Source organism: Patiria miniata, unplaced genomic scaffold (genome assembly GCF_015706575.1).
Source record: "Patiria miniata isolate m_02_andy unplaced genomic scaffold, ASM1570657v1 HiC_scaffold_26, whole genome shotgun sequence".
Taxonomy (NCBI): domain Eukaryota; kingdom Metazoa; phylum Echinodermata; class Asteroidea; order Valvatida; family Asterinidae; genus Patiria; species Patiria miniata.
Window position 1 is genome coordinate 7,995,564 of NW_024037065.1, and position 27,667 is coordinate 8,023,230.

At 41.6% G+C, this 27,667-nt stretch overlaps 1 protein-coding gene across 5 annotated transcripts; it reads right to left on the reverse strand.

Annotated features, from left to right (window-relative positions):
- Nucleotides 1–661: 661 nt before the first annotated feature.
- LOC119733982 (aromatic-L-amino-acid decarboxylase-like) lies at nucleotides 662–27,667 on the reverse strand. Of its 5 annotated transcripts, XM_038207362.1 has the most exons (13): nucleotides 27,634–27,667; nucleotides 25,459–25,663; nucleotides 15,417–15,530; nucleotides 13,535–13,657; nucleotides 11,848–11,982; nucleotides 9,897–10,007; nucleotides 7,954–7,986; nucleotides 7,584–7,745; nucleotides 5,861–5,928; nucleotides 4,739–4,832; nucleotides 3,387–3,485; nucleotides 3,139–3,240; nucleotides 1,728–2,291 (listed from the first exon to the last, which is right to left on the reverse strand). In XM_038207362.1, exons 2-13 carry the CDS (start codon nucleotides 25,657–25,659, stop codon nucleotides 1,728–1,730), a joined length of 1,806 nt encoding a protein of 601 aa, XP_038063290.1. In that variant the 5' UTR covers nucleotides 25,660–25,663; nucleotides 27,634–27,667. The 5 variants fall into 5 exon arrangements, with proteins under 5 accessions (XP_038063291.1, XP_038063295.1, XP_038063294.1 ...); XM_038207363.1 differs by lacking the exon at nucleotides 27,634–27,667 and having other exon boundaries at nucleotides 662–2,291; nucleotides 25,459–25,659; XM_038207367.1 differs by lacking the exons at nucleotides 25,459–25,663; nucleotides 27,634–27,667 and adding an exon at nucleotides 21,313–21,438 and having other exon boundaries at nucleotides 662–2,291.

Sequence of the window (27,667 nt, forward strand, 5' to 3'; positions counted from 1 at the left end):
AAGCAAGCACTGGGACTAGTCAAATTCTGTCAACCGACAAAACCAGTCAAGAAGTAGGCACAGCTGGCTTATCAATCACTTACAGGCAAAGCATAGCTGTAACAAGTTACATAAACAGTCACAGCCAGTCAATCCTGCATTATGTATGCTGGGAGCTCTTAACTGTTGAAAACAGTGCACTTGATTGATATTGACTGAAAGGACAACTTTGTACAGAATGTTTTGCATAGGAGGGTTTTAATAAGCAATTTAAACAAAATATGTGATGCAGTCAAGCTAACTGAGTCGTTGGTCTACCCTGGGCAATTTTTTTTTACAGATTTGAAAAGAACACAATCTCAGCATTACTGATGTGAAAACCGCATGCTGATAGCATCTTTAGTTCAACAATTATGGAAGTCGGAACACCAAGAAATGAGATGAAGTAATGTGATGAAGTGGTCCTATTTCGGCCTCAATCTCCAAAAATTCCCGACCAACGACTCATTTAGCTTGATCTTATCACATATCTGTGATTAGAATATTAAACAATTCTTAAACTTCAGCTGGGCAGAGGGCAATGCTTTTCTATCACCTAGGCGTGAGTAAGCATTTCTCGTCATTCATTGTTACCAAAATAAAATAACACATTTAAGAACACCCTCTGAGATGCGGCAACGCATACGGTATGAATACACTAGTCTTTATATAAGGAAACTATAGAAAGCTCTCAGATAGCGCAAACCTCCGCCAAGGCTAAACAGTTCCCCGCCATATATTGTCAGTACACCCAAGAGAAATACTCGCATAAATGGTGAAGAATTAATAATAACAAATCCTGGGTCCAGACCCAGGTCCGGATCACTTCCAAAATCTAATCAATTTGTATTTGTACCAAGGACCACCCCTACCTTTTTTTCATGCAAATCCGTCCATAACTTTCTGAGTATATTATTTTTTACAGACAGATCAACCAACCAACCAAACAACCAAACAACCAACAAACTAGTAACCGAATCAGATGAAAACATAACCTCCTTGCGGAGGTAATAACAATTATTAGATGACATCTACTATATATGTTAAATTAATGCGATGTTATCACGCATAAAAGTACAACACTTATCCCTTTAACGTACATGTACATCACCCCGACGCAAATTCCATGGTATGAAAAGTTTCATTGCGGTACCCACTGCTATATCTGATTCCAACCAGCCAGCCAACCCCGGCAAGCTCGGTGGTCGAGTGGTTAGACGTCTGCGCTAGTAAGCAGGAGGTCGTGGGTTCGAGTCCCACCCAAGTGACTTTATTCTCACAACTACTCGGGGGCAACACTGAGTATACACAAGGCCAAAAACCCAATATTGAATATACATCACGCCGACGTAAATGTTATCTTATGAATAACACGAGCTTGCTTAGGTTTCAATCAGTGATCAAATTAAAACATATTTGTACCGATAGCAGTTGAAGCAGCTGGAGTCGCATTCGCATGTAGCGACACATACTTATAAGTTCGTACCAACCAATAAAAAAAAATCACATAATAAAGAACGAGTGCAATACGCAAAAACATTAATCGTTATAAAAGTAATATTACTGTTTTATCGTTATTGATGTATAACACTAGAAAGAAGTATGTCCAACACCTAGAAAACTTTACGTTGTATGATTAATATGACACTCATGCTAGAAAAAGGGAGTAGCTAATCGGGTAATTTGTCAACAACAACCCCGAAAAAAATCTACGAAAAGAGCGTTTCGCTGGGTTGCTTGACCGGCCTGGTCGACTCGTCGCCATAAAGGCTCAGTGACCGGAAGGAACTCTCACTTCTGAGGGCCCGCTTTATACGATAACTTGAAGATCCTGCTTCATTCTGTTGAACATCATCCAGAGTAGAATCTTCCGGGACTTCTTCAAGGGAAGACTGTCGCCTAGCCGGTGCCCCGCAGGAGTCAGAGAGCTTGGTTCGGTACCCCAACTTGCGGAGGACCCCGTTCCAAGAATGATCCTCCTCTTCCTCGAAGACGTCCCCGCCGGAGGCGGACTCGTGCCTGGCCCGGGCGTGGTCCTTGTACTTGGCCAGCAGCTTCTGGAAACGCTGGGTGGCTTCTCGGTGTTTTCGGAGCACCACCTCGGCGAAGTCGGTAATGATGTCCCAGGTTTTCTTGGTGAACTCCTCGGAGTAGTACCAGTTTGCGGGGGTGAAACGGATGACGTATTTCCCTTTGAGGGAGGCGGGAACCATGTGGGCCTTGCCGGACTGGTTGATTCGTTGGAGGAGGAATTCCGTCAAGTTGTTCTCCCCCTGTGGAAGCCACAGGACATCAGGTCATTACATGGTGTTATACTCAGACACCATACCTATTGACTCTCAACTATGCAAAACTATTGTTCTTTAAACTTCTTTAAACGATTTAATCGTGAGTTTAACAGCTCGATTATCCACATCCAACTCATTGGGTGTAAACAACGACACACTCTAAAACGTCCAGGGTCAGATTTGACCCGGAATGCGGGTTCTATTTTGCCTGACACTTTTCCGGGTCCTAATGACACTTTTCCAGTTCAAAATGCCACTTTTACGGGTCGAAATGACACTTTTCCCGGGTCAAAATGACACTTTTCCGGGTCGAAATGACACTTTTCCGGGTCAAAATGATACTGCAATGACTAATTATCTGGGTCATTTGAGCTCAGAAAAGTGTTATTTTGGACCCTGAAAAGTATTAGGCTAAATAGATCCCTCATACCGGGTGGGTCAAACCTAACTCGGACGTTTTAGAGTGCAGCAAATCAAAGAAGGTTTCTTTATTAGCATACGATTATAGCTACATTGAGACTTTAAGTAAGTCTAATCTGAATCTAATGAAAATCTAAATACATGTGTGGAGATCTCCTGGATAGAGTTAGATGAACTTGGGATATACACTCCAATAAAATCCGGATTTTGAACGGGAAATTTGTCATATTTGACTCGGAAAGGGGTTGAGCCACAAAGCACTCGGGAAACGGGTCAATCACACCCGGAATCCGGGTCAATCAGACCCGGATGTTTTTAGAGCGCATTATTATATCGAGTTCGCCAGGACAGGCGAATTATCCTACAGACTAGTAATCACCACTGATACAGCACAAAGAAATCATCCTCGTACCTTGAGCCTGAAGCACACCAGGCCGAACTCCACAGTGCCGACAACCTCGAACCTGTCGTCCGCACGCACCCAAGACTCCAACATCTTGGCCAACGCCACGTGCTGTCATCCAAAATAATCAAACACAAAATCTGTCAAGAGTCCTGAGTTAATATAGGGCTTGTTTAAATCATTTCCCTAAGAGAGAAAATCAAAGAGAAACATAAACAGTATAGAGAAGAATGTGCAACCGAAAATACATGTATTACCGATCGTATGTACTCCTGCAGTCCTTCCACGCCATACGTTCTGATAACGCACCACAGTTTCAGTGATCGGAATCGCCTGCTCAGGGGAACGGTCCAGTTCTGTTCAAATTTCAAACATTCAACTCAGTGCACTTCAGAAAAAAAATGGCATCGTCAACGAAACTGAATTCAGCTCGCTTGAGCCAAATTTTGCAATATTAACCGGCGGTAAGACGGCGCGTATTACACTAATCTCACAACCAGCAGTAGCTGGTCGTAAGGACGAGGTTGTTGGAGGCTGCACCCCCCCCCCGTTCCGTTCAGCTGCTGACTAAAGTTATGGAAATGGTAAAATAGGGCCAACCATAATAAATGGCAAGCTCACAGTTTCTAAATGTATTCTCAAATTAGAATGCATGAGAAAGCATCGTAGATTTCGAAATTTTACTGGGGGCATGCCCCCCCCCACAGCAAGGCGTGCTTTCTGCACCTCTTTACTCAAAATACCCCCCAACCTTTCCTGAAAGCTAGATGCACCCCTGCCCATGGCAGGAAAGGTTTTTCAAACCTTGGTTTCGTTTCAGCTTTGGTTCAGGTCCGTGCTGTGCTCCAGGAGCATTGAATCTCAAAATTTGGGGCCGACGTGTATATGATTTCTATTTGGTTGAGATTATTTCAAGGCTTCTGCTGGGCAGCTTCTGCTTGAGCAATACAATGAAACCGAAGCTATAAACCATGTGATAGTCGTTTACAGAATTGGATGTTGTGGCCACGTGATGCCAACTTTCAACAAACGGTTCTCTTATGCACTGCATGTATAAATTATGTCTGGAAATATGAATGATTTTTTAAGTGTTGACACAATACTGTTTAATATGGGCCAAATATTTAATCTGGAGTGATGTGGCCTCGTGGTTAAGGGCATCGGATTCGTGGTCTGCGGGCAATTCTGCAGGTTGTGGGTTCGAGTCCTGCCTGGGGTCATGGTGCGTGTGCCTTTGGGCAAGGCACCTTGTCACTAATTGCTTCTCTCCACCCAGGAGTAAATGGGTGTACCTGTGAGAGAAGAGATGGTTATTGTGGATGATTTAGCGTCCTTGCGTTTAACAGGCAGCATCGAGCTGTATACTCCCCAGGGAGCTGAGGAGGTTTCAGGAGTGTTTGCCCGTTAAAACAGGGGAAATAATAATTGGAAAGCGCTTTGATACCCCGTTGCGGCGTAAAAGCGCTTATTAAATGCCTGATATTATTACATATATACATGTGCGCATGTAAGCTAAGTTGCCCGGCGGTTGCCTATCGGCATGACGTCACATAGCACATTGTCTATAACCCATAGTTAGGCTCTATTCGAGATGGTTCTGTGCACTTACCCGGTAGTCCAGCAAGTGTTTCTCTTGTTCGTCCTCCATGTAGTAGATGCGGTTGATGGAGAGTGCGTCTACTAAGTAGTACTTGTTCCTCACCCTGAAAAATGAATCAATAATTCCACATTCCTTTAAAGGTTCCTATGGAAAGGAATCACTTCTTTAACAGTGTTGTACTTTGAATATTATGTAGTACGATCTCACAATGGTGAGCAAAACAATGATGTTGGGTCAAGACACAAGAGGCAGCTAGTTTATAGACAACTTTTTTTCTGGGCAATCCTCAAGAAGAAAACGGAAGGCACATTTTAATTCCATGTAATGTTCTAAGGAATTTCCATAAACTGTTGGAGAAATGTAAATGTAAGGGGTATGTTTAGATTGTGTACTCTATTTTGGTGGCCTCCAAGTCGTCCGTGAACATTTTCAGAGTTTTCGGATCGTTGCTATGGTCAATTCGCAGGGTTTCTGTGTGCGACTTGTTGATTGATATATCTTGACAGCCAGTCACTGGGTCAACTACATGCATGTGGGCCTACATTTTAGCTTCATAAATGGTATAGGCCTACAGACTCGGAGCTGAGTACCTATAGTGTTATCCGCAGCAACAACACATGAAGGCACCACGACAAGGCATAAATTATTGTAGATAGAAAAAGAATCACATAGATATCAAAGGGTGTTGCAATATTTTCATTTTCAGTTAAGAGAAGTGAGTATTTGCATAGATGTTTTGAAAGGTAAGGTATTTTGTTTTTAAAGGTGATGTATTTTATAACCCCCTTTTTAATTGCTGGTTACTTTTTAAAGGATCTAAGACACCAAGAAACATATGGGGTCGTATCGGCGATATAGTGCAACAAGTCGTTTAGATTGGACAGTCATTGGCAGGTAAAGTGAGTTATTTTATAGTAGATTAAGACAGGTGAAAGCTTAAGATGTCTGAGACGACACAATCATCCCACATGGAAGAAAGTTGTTAAAAGGATCAATCAGCAGTTGTTTGTCACTCTTTGGTGATCATCGAGAAACATTTTGAAAAAAACCCCAACGAAATTGAGCGTAACAATAATTTGTTGATGGACGGATCATTATTTTAAAAGACATTGGGAAGAAAAGGACTGTTACCACATGACCGAGCAGTCCAGGCCGACGTGCATCCACTTGATAGGGTTGTAGTTGAATGACATCACATTCTGGAAAATAGTATGCATGGTTAACATGAACAATATGTGTCTTGTGATGGGTTCTCCCTTTCTTTTGCCAACCCACTTTCATTCCCTTTCGTACCTTTTGTCCAAACTTTGGAACACTACTAAGGGAATAATAATTCGTCACCGTTTTGACGAAGTGACGCATCCGTCCAAAACCGAGATTGTCTGAAATATGAGATGCTTGGATATTCTAACATTTGATGGTGTCCTCTACACGATTACCAAATTTCGAGCCACAACATTCCATCGTTCGTTAATTACGCTAATTGCACAAAGTGTTGAAAGTGCTACACGCTAAGTTTTTCGTTATGACGAAGTGACGAATCTCTATGTGTCACTTTAGTCTCATTGATTTTACACGTGTGCTATATTTAGAAATATGAAACCTCCACGATTTGCATTTTGACGAAGTGACGCATCTGCGTTCTAAAATATATACATTATATATACGCGCACGCGCTGTATACAAACATATGCCTCATTTTTGTGAAGAAGTAGATTTTCCGTTTTGACGAAGTGACGGATATCTTTAGTAATTAATATCTGCTAATTAAACACAATTTGATGAACAGAGAGAGTTATTGTTGGCTATTTAACTCCTGGGCTATTGTGTCAGTTATATATTTTTCAATTCTGGTGGAGAAATGTACACAAAAATGCAAATTGAAAAATCCACCAACTTCAAACACAATTTTCTCAAACTCGGTTTTGCATCTGTGTGCACAGATGCGTCACTACGTCAAAACGGTTATGTGCTTGGCCGGTCTAAAACCGTTTAAGACCGGTTGGGGCAATGGACACTGATAATAGCCAGAGCCTAAGGCGAGGGATATTATTAGCAACCAGGCCCCCAGCTGATCTTAAACGGACTTGTTAAATACCTTTTTCGGTCAAAGAGTCAAAACAAGTAAAAACAAATGCATAAATTTCCGAACATTTTGTTCAACAAATTTACATCATTTTTTTTTAAACACCCCTGTGTTATGGTGTGTGCCTCTCACGAGTATTCGTAAACAACTCCTTATATGGAGAACGGCGCGTGCGTGGCGCGTCAAAACAAATAAAAACAAATGTATAAATTCCCGAAAATTTTGTTCAACAAATTTACATCGTGTTTTTGAAACACCCCTATGTTATGGTATGTGCCTCTCACGCGCAGGGCGCAGCTTTGCCGGTGTAGTGTGAATTAAGGACTATGAAATATCGACTTAGTAGTGGTATTGCGCATGCCTAAGTTAGGATTGTGAACGTTCAACCAATAAAAGGGTTATAGGGACCGGATTTCACAGAGTCCAAAATTTATGTGACACTGAAATAGTGTACAAGACCAGCCAGCTGGTGTTTTATCAACCGTTTAAGACCAGCCACGTGATGGGCTCTCGACAAATAGGAATGGGTAAACTGTCTTAAGTATTTATGAATATACCATAGTTGTGATAAATGACAATTATCAAAGACTTTCAAAAAGGAAATGCAATAAAACTAGTGTGATGACCAAAAATGGACAGCCATTACATTCATAAAGCCTCGATCTCCAACGGACGTCTAAAACCGTGAGGACGACTACGACAAGAAAACCACAATCACTTTGACTGTATAATTTTAAAAATGGAGGAAAAGTCGGGGTCAAAAATAACCTGGAATCCTTTGAGTAGATATCTGTACTCCGGGCAGATGAGTGCGTTACCGGCGTACGCGCCGTCCACGTGAAGCCATAGGTCCTTCTCTGCGCAGACTTGCCCGATCTCCTCAATGTTGTCCACGGCTGCACTGCCTGTTGTTCCCATGGTCGCACAAACCTGAATTTCAATTAAGAAATCGTGCGTGGCCTCAAACAAGTCTCAATTAATCACTGAAAAACCCAAGTCACCAAAAAAAGTCTTATGTTTTGGACAAGAAAATTATGTCACATTTGCCGGCAATGCATGGAAGACGGCTTGAGGGGAGGCTGTCGGTGGAGCAGCTTCTGATAAGAAAAACATTTTGAATGATTTATTTTTTACTTACAAAGAACGGAACCATTCCGCTTGCTATATCCTTCTGCAAGATAAATGAAACAAAATGACAGTCATTTAGACTCTGATTGTCGTGACGTACAAAAACCAGTTTCCATTTAAATAGACTATAGTAATTTAATATAGCTCTATGGTGTTATTATTATGGTTGAACCTTTCTCTCTCTGATATTGGGGAAATTGCACGGCCCAATTGTATTTGGCAATGTCCCGATGTTTAGTCACTATAGCGGGCTCGCGCGGCACCCACCAGCTGGTCAGTGCGCCCTAGACTGACACGTGTTTTGAGAAGGGTTTCATTAAACAGGGGTGAGTAAAAAAAAAAGCGAAACCCAAATGTCGGGACTATTGTTTAATTGAAGTGCTGCATGTAGCACTTTCCAAATCTAGGACATGAAAGCCCAATTCATAAGTTTTCTTTTAGTACAAGAATTTTTCAAATCAATCATGTACTTTTCAAGTTTAAGCACAACCACCGTTTTAAAGTTCTGTCCACGGATCACAGAAAAAAGGTGTGAGTTCTTTTAGCTAAACAAAAACAATTCAAACACATCCCTTTGTGACTTGTTTTCGTTTTGCTGAAAGAACGCTGAACTTTTTTTGTGATCCGTCGAAAGAACCTTAAAACGGTGGTTGTGTTAAAATTCTTATTTTAAACATTTTTTCCAAACATCCTTGTACTTTATCATATTCTCAATTGTTTCGAGGGTGGGCGGGGGGACATTTGCCCACCCTATCCACATTGGCACTCCTGCGAACGCCCATGTTGTTAAATGTGCATTAAAATAACAGGAATATGACTTCGCACCTCGCTTCCCCCCCCCTCCTTTTTGTGTGTGTGGCTTTTCCGGGGGGGGGGGGGAGGGGCAGGCCAAGCATCCCCCTGCCCCATCCTGGCGACGCCCATGGCATCGGGTGTATGTAGCAGAGGTGGCAGCAAGTCATTTTTTGCAAGTCCAAGTCAAGTCACAAGTCATTGTTTGCAAGTCCAAGTCAAGTCACAAGTCATTAGGTCCAGTCACAAGTCAAGTCACAAGTCATTAGGTCCAGTCACAAGCCAAGTCACAAGTCATTTGGTCTAAAAACAAGTCAAGTCACAAGTATCTTTGTCCAAGAACACGTCAAGTTGCACATTATTTTGTCCAGCTGTAATAAGCTAAAAGAACCTGGCGTCAACTTACGAGTTATTTTGCCTCCTTAATTCCCCTTTTTTCAATGTGTTCCAATTACTATTCTTGTAGTTTATCACATACAAAAGTATACCTTTGTATACTTTAATAAATTTACTTTACATTGTAGAAATAAATGTTGAGATGACCGTGAAAAAAAAAGATTTCCTCACTCGATTACATGTAGTATACTAACACTTTATTGTTCAATTTTCATGTATACTAAACGCCTACCAATGGGTTAGGCTATCCGGTATTTTACATGCAATTGACAAAGGCCTGCTTTCTTTTCATGAAAGGTTCCTTTCAAAGTTTGTTCAACCAATACATTAAGCAAGAGACAAGTGGTCATTGAAAACTGTAGTTTGTTGTGACAGTCTTATTGAAAACTTTTGAAACTAGTGGGAACTATTCATTTTACTGGATTCAGTCACTGAGGTCTATTTTCTGGAATGAAAAAGCTTATTAAAAGTATAATAGCTTAATTAAAGTGTATTGGGTCGCTCGAGTAGCGTCTGACTTGGGTTGGTAACAAGTCATTTTTTGCAATCCCAAGTCAAGTCACAAGTCATTGTTTGGAAGTCCAAGTCAAGTCACAAGTCAAAGCTGGTATTTACAAGTCAAGTCACAAGTCACAATAATAGCGACTCGAGTCCGACTCGAGTCCAAGTCACATGACTCGAGTCAGCAACTCTGGTATGTAGTGACGGACGCTTAATGGCATACACCAGTCGCTGCTTGCATTCAACTTGCCAACCATAACATACCTCCACGGCTTCACGCAGAGTCTCTCCGCGGAGCGAAAACTTATCGTCGGTCGGCAAAATGCGTCTCTTGACGAAGGAAATATTGGCCGCCTTCTCCACCGACGAATGAGCCTGCAGAGTAAAGAGGCAGAATTTTCACATTCTGTTTACGTGGGCGTGTCGAAGTGGTGGTAGGGTTGCCTTTATATTATCTGATAAGCCTACTAAATAGCGTTGTATTTTTAACGTATTTTTATAACGAATCTACTCCGACTTTTACGTTCAGTTCAAACTTTAATAACATATTTACCTTTTTTATTCGATTTCTCAAAGCCTATTACCAACATCGTTATACATGATACCATTATTGTACCTTCAACCTAATTGGGGGATGCATGCTTTGAAGCTTACGTTTCAGGTGGAGAGAGGCAATTGTAGTAAAGTATACTACCCAAGAACATAAACACAATGATCCCAGTTAGGGTTCACCCATGAATCGGACACCATAACACTGGACCACACCAATCTGAACTACGTAAAACGTTCTGTCAGTAATAATATTTCTGCAAATAATTATTTGTGTATTTGCCGCTGTCTTCTCTGATTATACAAATCTAGATATGTGCCGATCTACGGAGTTAAAAAACTTGGTTGCCATAATAATAAGAAGATAATAAGGAGCAGGATGGGAATTTCCCCGTGTTTTCTCCCAAAAGGGTTTTCGCCCCTCCCGTAATCAGCGAATATAGTTACAGCAATATTTAATTTCTTTTCTTGATATTACAAGATAGATCCAATTTTTTTTGTGTTCACTGAATCAGCTTTACAGTAAAGCATTCATACTGTACATGTAGTTATAATAGTTTAAAAATATATTGTATTTATAATATTTGCTTAACACCTATGCATTATTCAAATAATATTTTATCTCACTGTATTGAATTTTATTGCATTTGTAATGTATTGTATAATTATACATGTTTGTAGTCATTATTTATTGTATGCAGGGCCCCAATGGAAACCAGTTTTAAACTGTTTGGGCATACCCTGGGTAAAGAAATGGAATAAATAAATAAATAAAATCTACACTAACACGGACCTATACTTCAACTTCCCAAAGTTTCTCATAAAAGTCATATCGTAAGCACAAGTGTGTAGTCGAGGTATACTGATGGATCGAAAGTACATCACGGGTCCGGTCATGATAAATCACGTGTCAATCCGCTGCTACAAGTAACAACATGATGAACAATAAAGAAGGAATGCCTTTGTCACAATCCTATATTAAAAGATCCTACACTGTCTGTCTGTTTGTCTTGTGTCTGTCTGATGTCTGTGTGTCACGTTTGTTTCTTGTAAAAGGCCCAGTGTGCGGAAGCCAGTGTATCCTTAAATGGTATATGTTCTGCTTTCGCTGTCTTCTGAAGTCACCGTTTGCACGTGAAAACAATGATTTATTTGGGGGTTTTTTGGTTGTTGTTTTTGTGGCAAATTCGTTTCTTTGTGACTCTGAGTAATTAAATATTACAACATATTATCTCTATGAAAACACTCCAAAACGAAGGCCTATCGCTATTACGCAAAACATAACGTTAATGATGGCAAAATGTGGCCAAATTGCTTCACGAAGGTTTTACCACGCCCACTTGGGGTCAACATGCATATTGAGGTCAACAAACTTTACGACCCCACCCAGTTAGCGGGGTGCCGCGCGAAGCGCGACATCCGGCTATTGTTCATTCGAATAATTTGTGGGTCGACTTGGGACTGGATGACTTGAGATCGAATTGTGAGTGTCTTGCGATCATCACAAGTCGGCCCTAGGTGTACCTCGACTTCAACACCGATAAAGGCCCACGCATGCATCCACTTAAATAGTCACCCAGCGGTAAAAAGGCCCTAAACCACCTTTGGTTTTTCAACAGGAAATCGAGGGGAGGATCTGTTTGGTAACCTTGAATTAAACATGTACCTCTTCCGAGAAATAGGCCACCAGCTTGGACAGCAGGATGCAGTCATCTTCCCCTGGGTGGGTCTCCTTCAAGGCAGTGATGGTTTTGGTTCTGGCCGCAAACATACACACAAGGGTACACTCGCTGGAGGAGCCCTAGCATAAACAACATGGCTAAACAGATTAAAATATAACTTGTCTTTGTGTTCAAGAACAAAATAATGGAACTCGATGACACTGTGACATAGATTGCTGCTGTGATGTTGTTAAATGTTTTTGGGAACATAATAGGCCTAGTTATGAAACTTCGTTATGCCGAAGCCGATTTCAGGGTCCGAGAACTCCAGCTGTGCCACGATCCGAGCAAGATTAGAATTGATGGAAACAAACATCAAATTTGGGGAGGACGACCTAACGCTACTTTTGATATGATGAAGTTTACATATCTTTCCTACTTTGAACTCAACAAATGGTGCCGTTGCAAAAACCTCACTGTTAGTGAAACACATTCGACTTTAGTATTTGACAAATTAATATACTTTCCACAAACTCAGCAAAACCTTAGTCCATTTAACCGATTTTGTCTCTCCATCTGCACGCATGATTACCCATCTGGATTTGTATTAGAGTTCTGATGTTTCAGAGTTCAATCTTCGGCATTGGTAATTTCAAGTTAATTCACAGCGCCAGCAACAATGCCAACCTCCGTCCCCGCCCTCTCCTTAGCCAAATCGTGTTACCAGATGTTGCGCCGCATTCGGATACTTTCAAGATATAAGAATATGTTTGGTATAGGCGTTCCACATGGATATGTCCGGAGGCCGCACAATATAGTTTCTTGACCATTTTCGACATGTTCCTTTGCCTTGCCGGTGATCTTTATAGTGGTATTCATTTACGAAAGGCGCATGAAATTTTGATGTTAGTGCACCCAAGTAGGCCTACATAGCTCGATCGGACCTCGGAAGCTGCGGGCCAACGAATTCGCGTTCATGCATGAGTCACGTGATTGTGCCATTTCTGAGTGTTTCGAGTTAAAAAAAAATCAGGTTTTTGACCCCAGTGACCCCATGATGACCTTTGACCCCAGTTTGGTCATGTGACATGTTGAGGCTGGGCTACTGATACTTTTGACAAAGTTTGGTTGAAATCGGTCAAAATATGTAGGAGCAATAGACAATGTTAACGTTTGTTACTAACTAACTCACTAACTAACTAACGGAGAGACATGACGATTTCTTGAGCTGCTACCCACAGCTAAAAACCAGTTATGAATGCGCCGGAAATATCGAAACACCAAAGGTGCATTGGCAAGGAAATTTGCACTTAATATCATGAGTGGTGTTTATATTGCGATTTCAGTAAGGATCCAGGCGCTTTAAACATACCCCTGCTTATCGGGCCCATAATACATTCCTTAGACCATTTCTCAGTACCCAATGCCGTAATTTTGGTATGCAAGCTCGTTGCTGGCATTTTGTCTCCAGATAGATTCAAACACAACCATCGCTACCCTCACAGGTACTGTGGAGAGACGCCTTGAATAAAGGTAAAATATCTTGCCCATGGACACACGTACCGCAACCCTACAGTCTGCTTCAAATCCTCAAATCTGTTGAATTACCAATAAGGTTCACTTAAAGTTCAATCAACACATGCACACCTCAGATGGTTGGACTTATATATGACTCGGCATTCACATGCTTACCTGGATGACCCCTCCCCCTGTACCCCCCTCGGTGTACGGCAGCAGTTCCTTTGGTAGATCCATCATGCGTCCTACCCAATCAATCATAACCGTCTCCAACTCCGTCATTACGGGACTTGCGATCTACAAAGGGGGATTTAAATCACATCAAAATAATAATAGGTCCTCCAGATAACATTTCCATTTTACCAATTTTAAGAGGCCGACAGTGGGTAGAGCTGTTGAATATTGACTTTTAACCCTGACCACCCCAACTCCATCAGAATCCCCCCCCCCCCATTTGGGTGGATTTTGGGGGACTTGGTCCAGATCGAAGGCCTGGCATGACTAACTATTGATGGAGTATGGTGGCCTTAATGGCCTGAAGCAGTCTGGTATTGATTTAATGAACTTTTTTTCTCATTGCTTTCATTTCTACTCGCAATTTCCAAAAATAAAGAGTTTACCTCGCTTTCAATTTAATAATGGCCGACTGGTGAATAAAGTCCAGGCCCGGATTTAGTGGTTCGTAGGCCCTAGGCACCAGTCATGATTGTGGTTGCGAAGGCAAAGCGTCAGTCGTTGTCGAGGAAAGCTAATCCGATTACGTACTAAGACGCTGTTACAGAGCATTGAAATTCGTGAGCCCCAAAAACATGGCCTTTTGAACGTTGCGTTTCTCAGAAATATGCTCGGTATGATTGAAATGTTACATTCTAATTGAAGAAGAAATTCTAAACTTCATGTCAGTGAAAAAAATCGCCGTCATCGATGCCGAAACGTCAATACTGGTTACTGTCAAAGCTGACCTTCAAGTCTGGAAGAAATCGTTCGAAAACTTCCCCAAATGTGTGTTTTTATCCCAATTTATAGGAATTTATCACAGTTTTTATTTCACGAGTAGTTGAACACTTCTATCATCTAAGTATATTCCGAATTTCAGCTTAATCTGTTGTTGCAGACGCTAATGTTCCAGCTTGAATCATCTCCTTGGAAAATTTCGAAGAGGATCTAAAAAATTATTTTCCCGACCCAACCCATGTGCATTGTTCAGCAAAGCGTCGTAGGCGCTACGGCTTACCGATTTCGGCACAGCAACACAATAACGTATGGTAGATTAGCATATTCATTAGCGTCACTCGTTTATCCAGGTCACTTTCTTTTTGACTCACTCTGTAGTCAACAAAGTTGAACCATCTGTAATCAGTTTTAATTACAGTTGACTCTCGTTAATACAAACTCTGCCGAAGTAGAGGAACGTAAAACACAGTGGGGGCAAGACTTTATGTTTGTTATAACCAGAATTGGTATAAACGGTGTTTGTAAAATTCCTGGATGGAAATTCCTGGTTGGCAATGTACAACATTTGCATTTGCTGCGATTTACATAAATAAGTGGAGTTGGAGGATTAGCATGTTATAGTGCAATGTATGTTATAGTACAATGTATTGTTGAACTGACTTGTTTCACGTGTTGGGCTTGTAGATGCTGGAAAAACACAGAAAACCAATCATGCGCTTGTAGTCTGGTTCCCTGACCCCACTCAAGATGAAATTGAGCAATATATGGACTTTGGGGATTTGTAAAGTTAGACAATCAGTCCAGCAGGCTTGTACTCCTTCACAGGTGTGTTATCAATTGTAAGGAAAATACGGAGTAACTAAATATGAAAATTCAGGAGCAGTTTTTGAAAAAATTGAGTTGTTTCTAACGCTGGTCAGCAAACCAGCGTTGGAAAATACACTTTTTCCTAAAAATGTCAGCACACCAGGAGCCATGATTCTACAGGATGCTTTAGACTGTCAGTCCCTAAGGTATTTCGTGACAATTTGATCATTTCGTTTTTTGATGTTTGCAAATGTTGTATCTTCCCTTTAACGAGAGTCGACTGTACTGTTCTTACCCAGGTAAAACTGATGCTGCCAAGACCGGCTGTGAGTAACTCGCCCAGCATCGAGGGGTAGGAGTTGCCACCGGGAAAGTAGGCGTGGAAATGAGGATGCTGCCAGTGGGTCATCTGTCAATCAAAGTAAGTAAATTAAACCAAATAATCTCCATCATCAAACCAAAGTTTCATAACAATAATAATAACAACTGGTATTTATTAATATAGCGCCATTGCCAAATGATAGAAAAGATTATAAGATTTTTTTCATTGAGTTAAATATACTCTTACTTTTGCAAGCCTTCTATTAGTTTCTTCTGTTCTTCATTTGATGCTATGTATTTTCGTCTGCGTGTTTTCGTGCATTATATTTTTGAAAAAGGAATTGTAAAAACGTAGTTTGTAAACTGCTGCAAGGATGCTTTCTAATGTTTTGTTTCAAGTTGAAATATTCAGTTTATTAACAAGAACAAACCGCTTGAACATGTAAATTGAATTCAAGTTTAAAATTAGTGCAATTTAATCGAACTAAAACAGAGGAGCAATTAGCCTCCATGCACATTGTAACTTCACAGCTCAGTTTTATCCCATGAATACAGAAATTTATCATGCGGTCATACACATTTCTCCCTCTTTTTTTTGCATAATGTAAAATGCCCAAACATTTTAAAGAAATGTTCTTTTAATTCAGTCCAGTTTCAATTTCAAGAATAGGGCCTATTACACGTGCATGTATTTGTAAATAAACCATCGGCAGATCGGCGGCGCAGCAGGACAAATTGTGCGAGACATTGCGTCTGGTCTTTACAAAATATAATAGACATCGGGCCTTTCGGCGCAATGATTGCAATTTCCACATGGTACGATTTTGAAGGTGGATTTGTCATTTTGTTTTGTGAAAAAATGTTGATGATAACGTTGACAAATAGACATAAGGAATTGGTGTACACCACCGGCGAACTACGATCAAATTTATCTCGTTTACAATTCAAAAACACACTGCGTTCTGTCTAGCTTGCAAGAGCATGTCTCGAGTGCTAAAACTTGCCTTTGGGCAATTAACTGCTGATTGTTTTTGTCCTAAGAACAAACATATCTCTTTTAAGTACGCAATGTTTGCAGGCTCATGTTTAATATCGGCGCCGGTATTTTTGTAAGGAGGTTCCCTCCTCCTTCCCTCCTTTTCTCTCACCTCCCCCTCTTTTTTCCCTCTTTTTATTCCCTTTTTTTTGACTCAAATTTTACGGGGGGGGGGGGGGCACGTGCCCCCGCGGCCCTCCCCTGGATCCGCGCCTGTGGAGGTGCAGTCCTTATGTTCCACATTGATGCATGTGAGCAGACCTCGTCCATTTTCAAAGAAAACGTCCCGAGATGGCCGTCTGGTCATGTAAATGCTAAGGACTAAACCGTTGGCTTGTGGTCGGGAATCAATTTCATTTTAGCAGGAAATATTGCTGAGTGACATTCAATGGGCGATTCCTTGAGGCTTGGGTATTCATTACCGTATATTGTGATGAATTAAAACAAACCCATGCTTTTTTAGTTCATTTTCCGAAAATATTTCATGTTTATTTATTTATTTATTATTATTATTATTATTTTTTTTTTTTTACATCTTTAACGTTTTTTGTGCCCCCTTTAATCGGCCAATAGGTAGGCCATGGGTCACAGGATCTGAAAGGCAATGATGGCCGGAAACATCAAAACTGGGGGCTGATTATGGGTATCTGTTAAACCCATACATTTGGCACCTTGTTCACTCCAAGGGGATTAGATTTTAATACCACCCCAGCGTAGTCCAGCGGATATGTGAAAAAATTGTGCACTTCTGCATAAAAGCGTGAAACTTGACCCTGGCACAGTCATGCGAGAAAATGTTTTAGATGTGGAGCCATCGCAAATTCACCCTTTAAGGGGCGTGGCGTCCATTTAAAAATAGGGGGGCGGGACTTGTCGTGCCCGCAGTGAAAATGGTTTTTCCCACTTGTTACAAAAGCAGGAAACTTCACAAAGACATAATTATATAGATTACTAGTGTTTTCCAGATTCGGAGCCACCACAATAGTACCTTTTTGGGGGCGTGGCAGCCATTAAAAGAAAAGGGGGGGGGGTAATTATTATGCCCACTTTGGAAAACATTGTGCCCATATTTCATGAACGAATAAAACGTCCCACAGACGTTTATATTCATGAGAAAAAAAATTCCAGATGTGGAGCCATCTCGAACACACCCTTTAAGGGGCGTGGCAACCATATAAGAAAAAAAGGGGGCGGGGTTTTCATTATGCCCACCCTGGAAATATTGTTCCCACACTCATAGAGAAATGGAACTTTCCACAAACATTGACATTCATGAGAAAAAAATTCCAGATGTGGAGCCATCTCGAACACACCCTTTACGGGGCGTGGCAACCATATAAGAAAAAAAGGGGGCGGGGTTTTCATTATGCCCACCCTGGAAATATTGTTCCCACACTCATAGAGAAATGGAACTTTCCACAAACATTGACATTCATGAGAAAAAAAAATTCCAGATGTGGTGCCATCTCGAACACACCCTTTTAGGGGCGTGGCAACCATATCAGAAAAAAAGGGGGGCGGGGTTTTCATTTTGCCCACCCTGGAAATATTGTTCCCACACTCATATAGAAATGGAACTTTCCATAAACATTGACATTCATGAGAAAAAAAATTCCAGATGTGGAGTCATCGCGAACACACCATTTTAGGGGCGTGGCAGCCATATTGAAAAAAGGGGGCGGGGTTCTCATTATGCCCAACATGGGAAAAATGTGCCCACATCTCATAAACGAATGAAGCTATTCCCACAGACATTAATACTCACGAGAAAAAAAATCACACGTGGAGCCATCGTAAACACACCCTTTAAGGGGCGTGGTAGCCATAATAAAATGGGGGGGGGGGTAGTCATGATGCCCCTATAAAAGAAAGTGGTGCCTACCTTTCATAAATGGATTAAATTCCACTCGGACAATATATTCATAAACAATTTTTTTTTAATGTGAAGCCATCACAAACCTACCCTTTTAGAGGCTCGGCGTTCATTTTGAAAAATGGGGGGGGGGGGGGTACTCAATATGCACAACGTGGAAAATTTTGACCGCGTTTCATATAGCTGTTTAACCCCATATAGCTGTTTAATGTGTTGGAGTAGGGCCGCCTTTATAGTTGGAAGTTACTGTTGGCAAATCCTTTGTTTTCTTTCACTATGCATTCTTGCCTCATCTATATTAACGCAGTTACTGGTTCTGTCGTCTGTAGAATTATTGTTAACCTTTCAACTGCAGCGATATCTGAATTGGGGTATAAACTGGGGTACCTCTGTTAGTCCTGGAAAGACTAGTGTTACTTCTCCAAATACATTTTTTCCCCTGCCTTTTTTTCTGACAGACCAAAAGGGGTTGTGTGGTGGGGGTACACAGATTCATTGAATGTGAAGTCATAGTGGACGTGTCCACCACTTTGTGAGGCGAGTACATCGTGTTGTTACCCAATCTGCTGTCAATGCGGCGCAACGGGTAGGGGGTAGGGGGATTTTACACTCCCCCCCCTTAAAAAAAGGATTCCCATTTAGGGCTGCCATTGTGTGCTGTGTATTTGTAATTATGAAATCACTCTGTAATTTAGATGTGCATGATAATATAGGTGCAAGTACACACATTGAACCCTATAACACGGGTTAACCTACCGGTACTTACCCATGCTCTTTGGTGTAAGTCATTGTATTACCAAATAATATAGGTTATGGGCCAATCAACATTATAAGAAATCAACAACAAAATATAAAAATTGCAATTGTGGGCACAGTGAGAAGGCCCCTCACACCTCTAAAAGGATGAGTTTGCTGTGGCTCTACATATGAATTTATTATCTTGCACCAAGTTTGTGTGAAGTTTAGTCATTTATGAAAGTTCGATGGTGGGCAAATGATTAGTAGCACCCCCCCCATTTTTTTTTTTAAATAGTTGCCATGCATCTAAAAGGATAAGTTTGTGATGGCTTCAAATTACAAAAAAAGGAAAGATTTTCATGAATATATTGTCCGTGTGGAGTTTAATCCATTAATGAAAGGTAGGCATGACTTTCTTTTATAGGGGCATCATGACAAACCCCCTCCCCCCATTTTACTATGGCTGCCACGCCCATAAAACGGTGTGTTTACGATGGCTTCAGGTGTGACTTTTTTTTTCTCGTGAATATTAATGTCTGTGGGAATGAGCTTCATTCGTTTATGAGATGTGGGCACATTTTTTCCATGTTGGGCATAATGAGAACCCCGCCCCCCCTTTTTTTTCAATATGGCTGCCACGCCCCTAAAAGGGTGTGTTCGCGATGGCTCCACATCTGGAATTGTTTTTCTCATGATTGTCAATGTCTGTGGAAAGTTCCATTTCTCTATGAATGGAGAACAATATTTCCAGGGTGGGCATAATGAAAACCCCGCCCCTTTTTTTCTTATATGGTTGCCACGCCCCTCAAAGGGTGTGTTCGAGATGGCTCCACATCTGGAATTTTTTTTCTTATGAATGTCAATGTTTCTGGAAAGTTCCATTTCTCTATGAGTGTGGGAACAATATTTCCAGGGTGGGCATAATGAAAACCCTGCCCCCTTTTTTTCTTATATGGTTGCCACGCCCCTAAAAGGGTGTGTTCGAGATGGCTCCACATCTGGAATTTTTTTTCTCATGAATATAAACGTCTGTGGGACGTTTTATTCGTTCATGAAATATGGGCACAATGTTTTCCAAAGTGGGCATAATAATTACCCCCCCTTTTCTTTTAATGGCTGCCACGCCCCCCAAAAGGTACTATTGTGGTGGCTCCGAATCTGGAAAACACTAATAATCTATATAATTATGTCTTTGTGAAGTTTCCTGCTTTTGTAACAAGTGGGAAAAACCATTTTCACTGCGGGCACGACAAGTCCCGCCCCCTTTTTTTTTAAATGGATGCCACGCCCCTAAAAGGGTAAATTTGAGATGGCTCCACATCTAAAACATTTTCTCGCATGAATATAAACATCTGTGCCCAGTTTCACGCTTTTATGCAAAAGTGCACATTTCATCGATATTTTGTCACATATCCGCTGGACAAGTAGCCTTGTTCAATGCGGTCTCTCGGCTTTTTGTCGAAGGGAGATAATCGGGCCCTGCACCCACAATCAACGCGGCTACGTGCGTGTACCACCGACCCTTGTCCGTACGAACGGTTCGGTACTAACACAAACCAGCAATCACACACACGCGAGTACGGACTGTACGCATGGTGTTATAAGGCAGTAAATGTAGGCCTACTGTGTTCTGCGTGTGGGTGTACGTACGTACGTGTGGGGGATATACGCGCCGCGTGGCCTGTCGAACGACCGCCTTGTTGGGTCTGCAACTTCCGGGTTTAATGTCTTTCTTTACTTTTTCGTCCAGTTTTGGAAAAAAATGGGCGGGCTTCAGGATATGCGGGTATGCCGTGCATGATTATGTAGGTTCGTCTTGGACCAATCACATGAAACAACCTTCCCAATAGTATGATTAATTCATTTTTAAGCTGACCAATCGTTAGCTTCACAAGAATCATGTGACGTCGCGCGGCATGCATAATGCATTACTCATCATGGCGTCTTCCATGTCTTTACTGATGTCTTTTTAGCGAGAGCGAAATGTTCGTCACTTTTTCAATAATTTGACATTGATTCGAGTTTTTCGGCTCGTGTAATGAATCCATTTGAGTGGGCAACGATCGTCTTATGACAGCATTACCTGCAGAATTCGTTGGAGCCTTCAATACTGCTTCGGACAGACTGGGACTGAACGACTTTCACCCACAGCAACGGGCCGCCATTGCAGCGTTTCTTCGCGGATGCAACGTGTTTGTTGGCCTTATTCTTGAGATCCCTTACCGCCCGGTTCCCAGACGGTCTGGGCTAAGCCTCGCCCACTCCGAGAAAGGGATTGGGACTCCTCTCCAAAGTGGGCGAGCTCGGATTAAGAGAACGAAGTACAAGTCTGACTGGCGGTCCCTCTCCTGAACCTAACAAAAGAAGCAATTTGCGAGGCGATAATCCTCACTGCTGGGTAACAAAGACCCGGCAAATCAAAGGGCGCGCCGCCGGTAATCCCTCCCGTGGACTGCTATTGTTGGTGACCCATTGCCCTCGCAGGCCTATTGAAAAGCTTGAGTGATCAGTGAACATGGGTTTCAATTAGTTACGTGGTACATGTACGTTTTTCTCCCCTTAAATGTATACAAATGTATATGGACTTGCACCGATGAATCCCTGAATCTGACTTTTAAAGCAAACGGGGTTGGTATTTTGTGCAGTATTAAGATCAGAATTCCCCAGTTTGTTCTATTTACGTGCATTAATTAATTTTTTTCGTTCAACAGATAGTCCAAAGGCAGGAAAGGGAAAGAGGTATACCGATGATGAACAATAATAAAGATGGAGAGCTTTCAACCTTTGATTTTCTTTTCGTCTTTTCGTTTTATTGTTGTTATTACCATTACCTTTATTATTTTCCCTTGATCTATTCTGATGGTGGTGTGAACATTTCTTCGTGATGATGATAAAAGCCACCGAAGATCATTAATTACACAGAAAACTTTTTGTAAAAAAGCATAAAAAAATAAACAACTGTATCCGTAATCTAGTGATTAAAGCACACTATTGATTTGAGAAGACGAAGACTGAACATAAAAGCTTTCCGGTTAGCCCAATATCCAAATACATATATAGACGTTATTTAAATGCGCAATTCAAACAACAACTAATCAGTTCGCTTCCAGGGTTGGGGGGCACAATGTGAACAGATTAAATGTCACTTTTAAGTTGATTGATTTTTCGTGTATCACAAAGTATAGTGAAAGGGTATCAGACTATTATGTTTACAGCGTGTATCACACTTTCTGTCTGACACCCAATCCCGCGTTGCAACAAAGCAGTATACGTCATGGGCTGTTCCTTCGGTTAGATATCCCCCCGCTACGCTGTATGTATTCGATATAAAGACATGAGGGAGACCGTTCAATGAATGACAAAGAAGGTTTGCTCTGCGCTCACTTGACGCCAGTGTAGCATGAATTTAGGTTGTATGAAGTACGGACTCATTGGGGGTATTGCGCATGCCCTTGCATAGACAATTAGGAGATGGACCGGTCACGTGAGAGGGTTTAACCAATAAAAGGGGAAAAGAGTCCGATTTTCATACGAGTCCGATTTTCGTATGACACCGGGTCCCGTACACGGACAACGGGCGGGAACGTGGTCCATGTAGTAGTCATTCACAAGTTGCTTTCACAGCTCAATGGTTTGACTATTAGAATGTGCGTGTTCACGTACAATTTTGCAATGTCTTATCTTGCATATTTTCTAGATAGAAATTAGAATAGCTAGAAAAAAATATTCCAACTATTAATTGAAATGAGTCTCAGGGTGAACAAAAAATGTACACATAAAAATCTGGTTTCAGGATTTAAAGTGAATGAAGTTTTTGCGTCAACAGAAAAACTTAAACCTTAAAACAAAGGGGGAAAATAATACGTTGTACGTCAAGCAATCAGTAAAACCCATATAGGCCTACATTTACACGTGTTCATGCAAAGAAAATACATGTACTGTCATTCTATACTCTTTGGCAAAGAAATTTCTGCAGATAATCATAGCCAGGGCAAACCATAGTTGGCCAGGCGCTGTAATCCTCGAACAATAACCACTAATCCGTTGATAGCGACCAAGAGAGCCACTCCAGTCAACCAAGCTCACGCTTGAATAACCGAGCGTTCATACCGATCGGGAGCTACAGAGTGGGTCATTCCCACCCGCTTCTCGAGCGTCACGCTTGAATAAAAAAGTGCCCAGTATGCATACCGATCGGGGCTACCGAGTGGGCCACTTCGTACCGATCGGGGGTCAAGCCCGCCCGCTTCTATTCTCAAACGGGTATCAGACTTTTCTGTTTAAAATGCGTATGCATTAACGTGAATAAGGGGCAAGTGCGGTGTTGTAGTCTAAAATTCAAAAACATCACGTTATTACCACACGCAAAACAATTCATGTTCGTCATATGGGGAATACTTTATTTCAATTAATACAGAATGAGGTATTTCGTACATTTGATCAATTCCGAGAATATAGATATCGAACATCGTATTTCGAAAAATTCAAAGAAAAAAATTCACACCTTGATCATCTAGCTTTTAACCATTGTTCATATATAGAACTTTGCAAACTAGGCAGTTTTTTCAAGTTTATTTGTCAAATGATTTCATGCAAACATAAAATACTTGCATTCTATGAAGATAGAAAAGAATAAAATTCCACACCAACCCAACCTGAGTTGGGCGCTGTAATCCTCGAACAATAACCACTAATCCGTTGATAACAGCTATTGTTGTGACCCAGAGGGCCACTCCAGCAGGCAACCGAGCGTCACGCTTGAGTAACCGGGCGGGTACAGTGTTCGAAGCGGGCGGCAGCTTACTGGGCGGGCCGAGCTCGCCCGGTTCTCGAACGGTCCCATTCCGGATCTCATTCCCTATCGCGGGCTGACCAATGAGAATTCAGTATACGCGGGGGTGGTACCTCATTACCGTAATAGGTTTTGCTGGGTCAACTCAAAACCATCAAGGCGTTGGGTTACGCGGACTAGCTCATGCATGTACTGTGTGTGCATGGCTGTTGTACGAGTACGTGTACAAGCATAGCCTTGCTGTATGGTACAAGTTACTTTCTCACTAGAAACGTACGGGCATCGATATGTGCACGCAATTACGCCTTGCCAAGTTGATTAGGGATTTTCTTATCGGCGATTTTTTTTATCGGCGAATCGATAAGCCCAACGCCTTGGTCAAGGCTACTGGCAAGCGGACGGTCAGGCGTCGCATTTTTTTTCATACGTCAAGTTCGGAGAGCAGGGTCATAGGGAACGTGACCTTTAACTTAAAGTGGCTTGAACGCTCTAATTTCTGAAGGTCCTGTTTAAGCACTTATACTACTTCTTTGCACGGTCACAATGGAAAGACAACGTCGTTATCTTTTTTGAAGGGGGGGGGGGGAGGGGGAGCGATCAGTAAACATTTCTGGAGTTGGAACGATCGGCCCATCATCTCCCAAGTTAAATAAATCGTCCGTAATTATGTGCGCCATCACAGTGGCTGTAAATATCCAGGCAAGCATTTCCCAATCCATTCATTTTTCATTATCTAGCAGGAACAAAAATGAGAATACCAAAAACAAAAACCAAAAAACACCAGATGTCAAGATGAACAAGAACAACAAGCTGTTGTTGTAAAATAAAAACTTTGTTATTAGAACATTATTGTTAATTTCATAATAAACTGGAAAGTATTGTTTGATTTTGAGGGTTTTGTTCGGCGTGATTTGAAGAAGTAACTATAGGCCTATATGAGGGTCGGGCGGAAGACCTCCCCCCCGGCCTGCCTCCTTTTTGCAGCCCCACGCTCGGAATTCGGGGCAAAAATAAGCTTTTTATTATCAACCCATCGCTGAATGCCCCCCCCCCCCTCCTCAAGAAAATGGGGCCCCTTGAGTGTTTCCTCCTGCGAACTGAACACCAGCTACGCAACTTAAGTAGACTTTGATATAAAGGTGAATTTGCAATTTGCGTCGCCGCAGCCATGCGCGTCGGCAAAATGAAAAAGTTTTTTTTCAATACAAGATGATGTCTCAAAACCGCCAAACTCAGTGGTTTGACTGGAATCCTGCTGCTGCACAATTTTAACGTGTTTTTAGATGGGGTTATGATCGAGAATAAGCTTTATGTGGCCTCTCTGGACTCCCATATATTTGCACTAAGTTTAGTCGGGCACCATTTGCAGTCATCAGCCGACATTTGAAGCCAAAAAAAAAAAAAAAAAGGTAAAAAAAAAAAAAGCCGCGTCGCCGCACCACTTTTGGGGCAAGCTCCATACCAGAAACCGGAGACTTTTTTTGGCCTTATCAGGTTGTCCTACTGCTTCATCCGAATGGTAGGCCTATCATCGACTGCAGGTTTTGAAACATTTTGTTTGCGTGCAAACAACTCACCCCTGGTAGGATCTTGTCTTGTATATCCGTCATGATGTCCTGCCACGCCTCGGGTTGCTGGGGCGCGTTCGCAGGTAACAATTTGTGCAGGTAGCCTGGCTCTACGGAGGGTAGCACGGGACGGTCCTTGACGCCCTTCAGGTAGTCCACGATAAAATCAGCCACCTCGCCGGCAGCACGTCGGAACTCATCCCCCTCCATTCTCCTGCAGTAAATGATTCAGTCTGTTGCCTGTGGGGGCTGATCTTTTATATCTTTCTCGGTCGAGGGGGTTTTATATCTTTGTGATATATATCTTTCTCGGTGTGGGGGTTTTATATTTTTATCGGTCGATGCATCAATTACAAAGTATATGGTATGGATATGACCGTACCACCTGCTAACAACTATATATTATGCGACTTGTCACGCCCGTACGCCCATTGTAGCAAGAGAGCGAGTGATATTTGTTTACCTCAAGTGTCCGTTCGTTTATGGTTCCCCCAACTGCACGATATAAATTCTGACCTTATTATAGTTAACGAGTGACGAATGACCGCGAGCATTTTTTTTGGGGGGGGGGGTGCAAACAGGATCAATATTGTGATTTTTGTCCTTTACAAGAAGTGTTTCTGTTAAGGAAAATACAAAAGAAAGTGTGGATTGGAATTTACGAGGCGCGTATAGTGCCGAGCAGAAATTTAGTTTTGTTTGTTTGACCAGCCATATGCGGGCTCTAATTTGCATAATGTGCATTCCTTGTAGGTTGGTTCAAGTGTACAAAAACAGCCAATTTCACTTAGTCAGGTTAAAGCAATTATCGACCTTTTCGCAGGTCCTGAGGCCTCGCTTTTAGAGCTTAGATCAGCCTGCTACGTCTCTCTCAAATACGCTCTCCTTTTTCGACATAACGAGATGGCCGGTGTGAAAGCTAACCACTTATCTGAACTGGCTAACAAAAAGGGTATTTCAATTTTTATACCAAAATCCCAAACCGACGTTTTCAGGGACGGTAGTACTGCTTTTCTTTGCGACACATTGGACAACTACTCACCAGTTGCGATTTTACGTCGATTTTTAGAAGCTGCTGGTATTAATTTGGGTTAAGACAAATATTTGTTCACTCCTGTTAGATATTTGTCCGGTACGAAAACGTACAAAATTGGTGCTGATAGGGAAAGATTTCCATATACGAAGTTCACTCAACACCCTGTGTACAAACCCTATGAGATTGGACTGAAAAATTCTAAGTGTTTTCTAAGAAAATGCTTGTATTTTCTCACTGCTCAAATTGACTTTGATGACATGAAATTGCTATCTGGGGGCTTGTTAGTCAATACAGAGGAAAATTAGTGAACTCCGTATATGGAAATCTTTCCCAAAGGTATATGGTCTTCATAGTCTAAGATCAGGCGGGGCTTCCCACCTACTACAAACATGTTCCTGAAGCATTGATAATGCAACATGGTCGCTGGAAGACATCCGAGGCTAAAAACAGATACGTCAAATGGGATACCAAAGAAAGATTAGACCTGTCACAGACACTTTTCAAAGAGTAATTGTTGAATATGGCATTTCTGGTTATACAATATTCTATACGTTCTTTTGGGGTTTTCCTTTTTGGTTGTGTGTAATAATTTGCATCAATTTTCTATTGATAGTCAGCAGTACTTATTAAAACTAGGTGAGATTTTTGTATTAACAAGTATAAGGATCAGATGATCCGAAACGGCCAAGTGACCGGTCCAGTATATGAGTTATATTTATTATTTATAATTAGAGAGTCAGCAATACTTAATTTAAATCCATTGAAATTCTTCATTAACGAAATAAGGATTAGATGATCCGAAACGGCCAAGTGACTGGTCCAGAATATGAGTTATATTTATTATTTATGATTAGAGAGTCGCCAGTAATTAATAAGGGAATAACACAGTGTGAGGAGCCGGTCTTCACTGCGTGATAATGACCGGGTGTGGGGGTGACCGCTGTTAATGGACCGAGACGAAGTCGAGGTCCATTAACAGCGGTCAGTTAAAATGCTCCAATTTTGTGACTTTCTTTCGGCGATATTTCCAGATTTTTTTGTGTTCATGTGTATGGGCCATATTTTAGCTTAACAGCTATAACGACGTAAACTCAACAGAAACTGCTGCCGTAGCGAAACAAATTACAACAATGTTTTCATATCTTTACCTGATGGAGGAAGCTGAAATCTCGTTTACACATT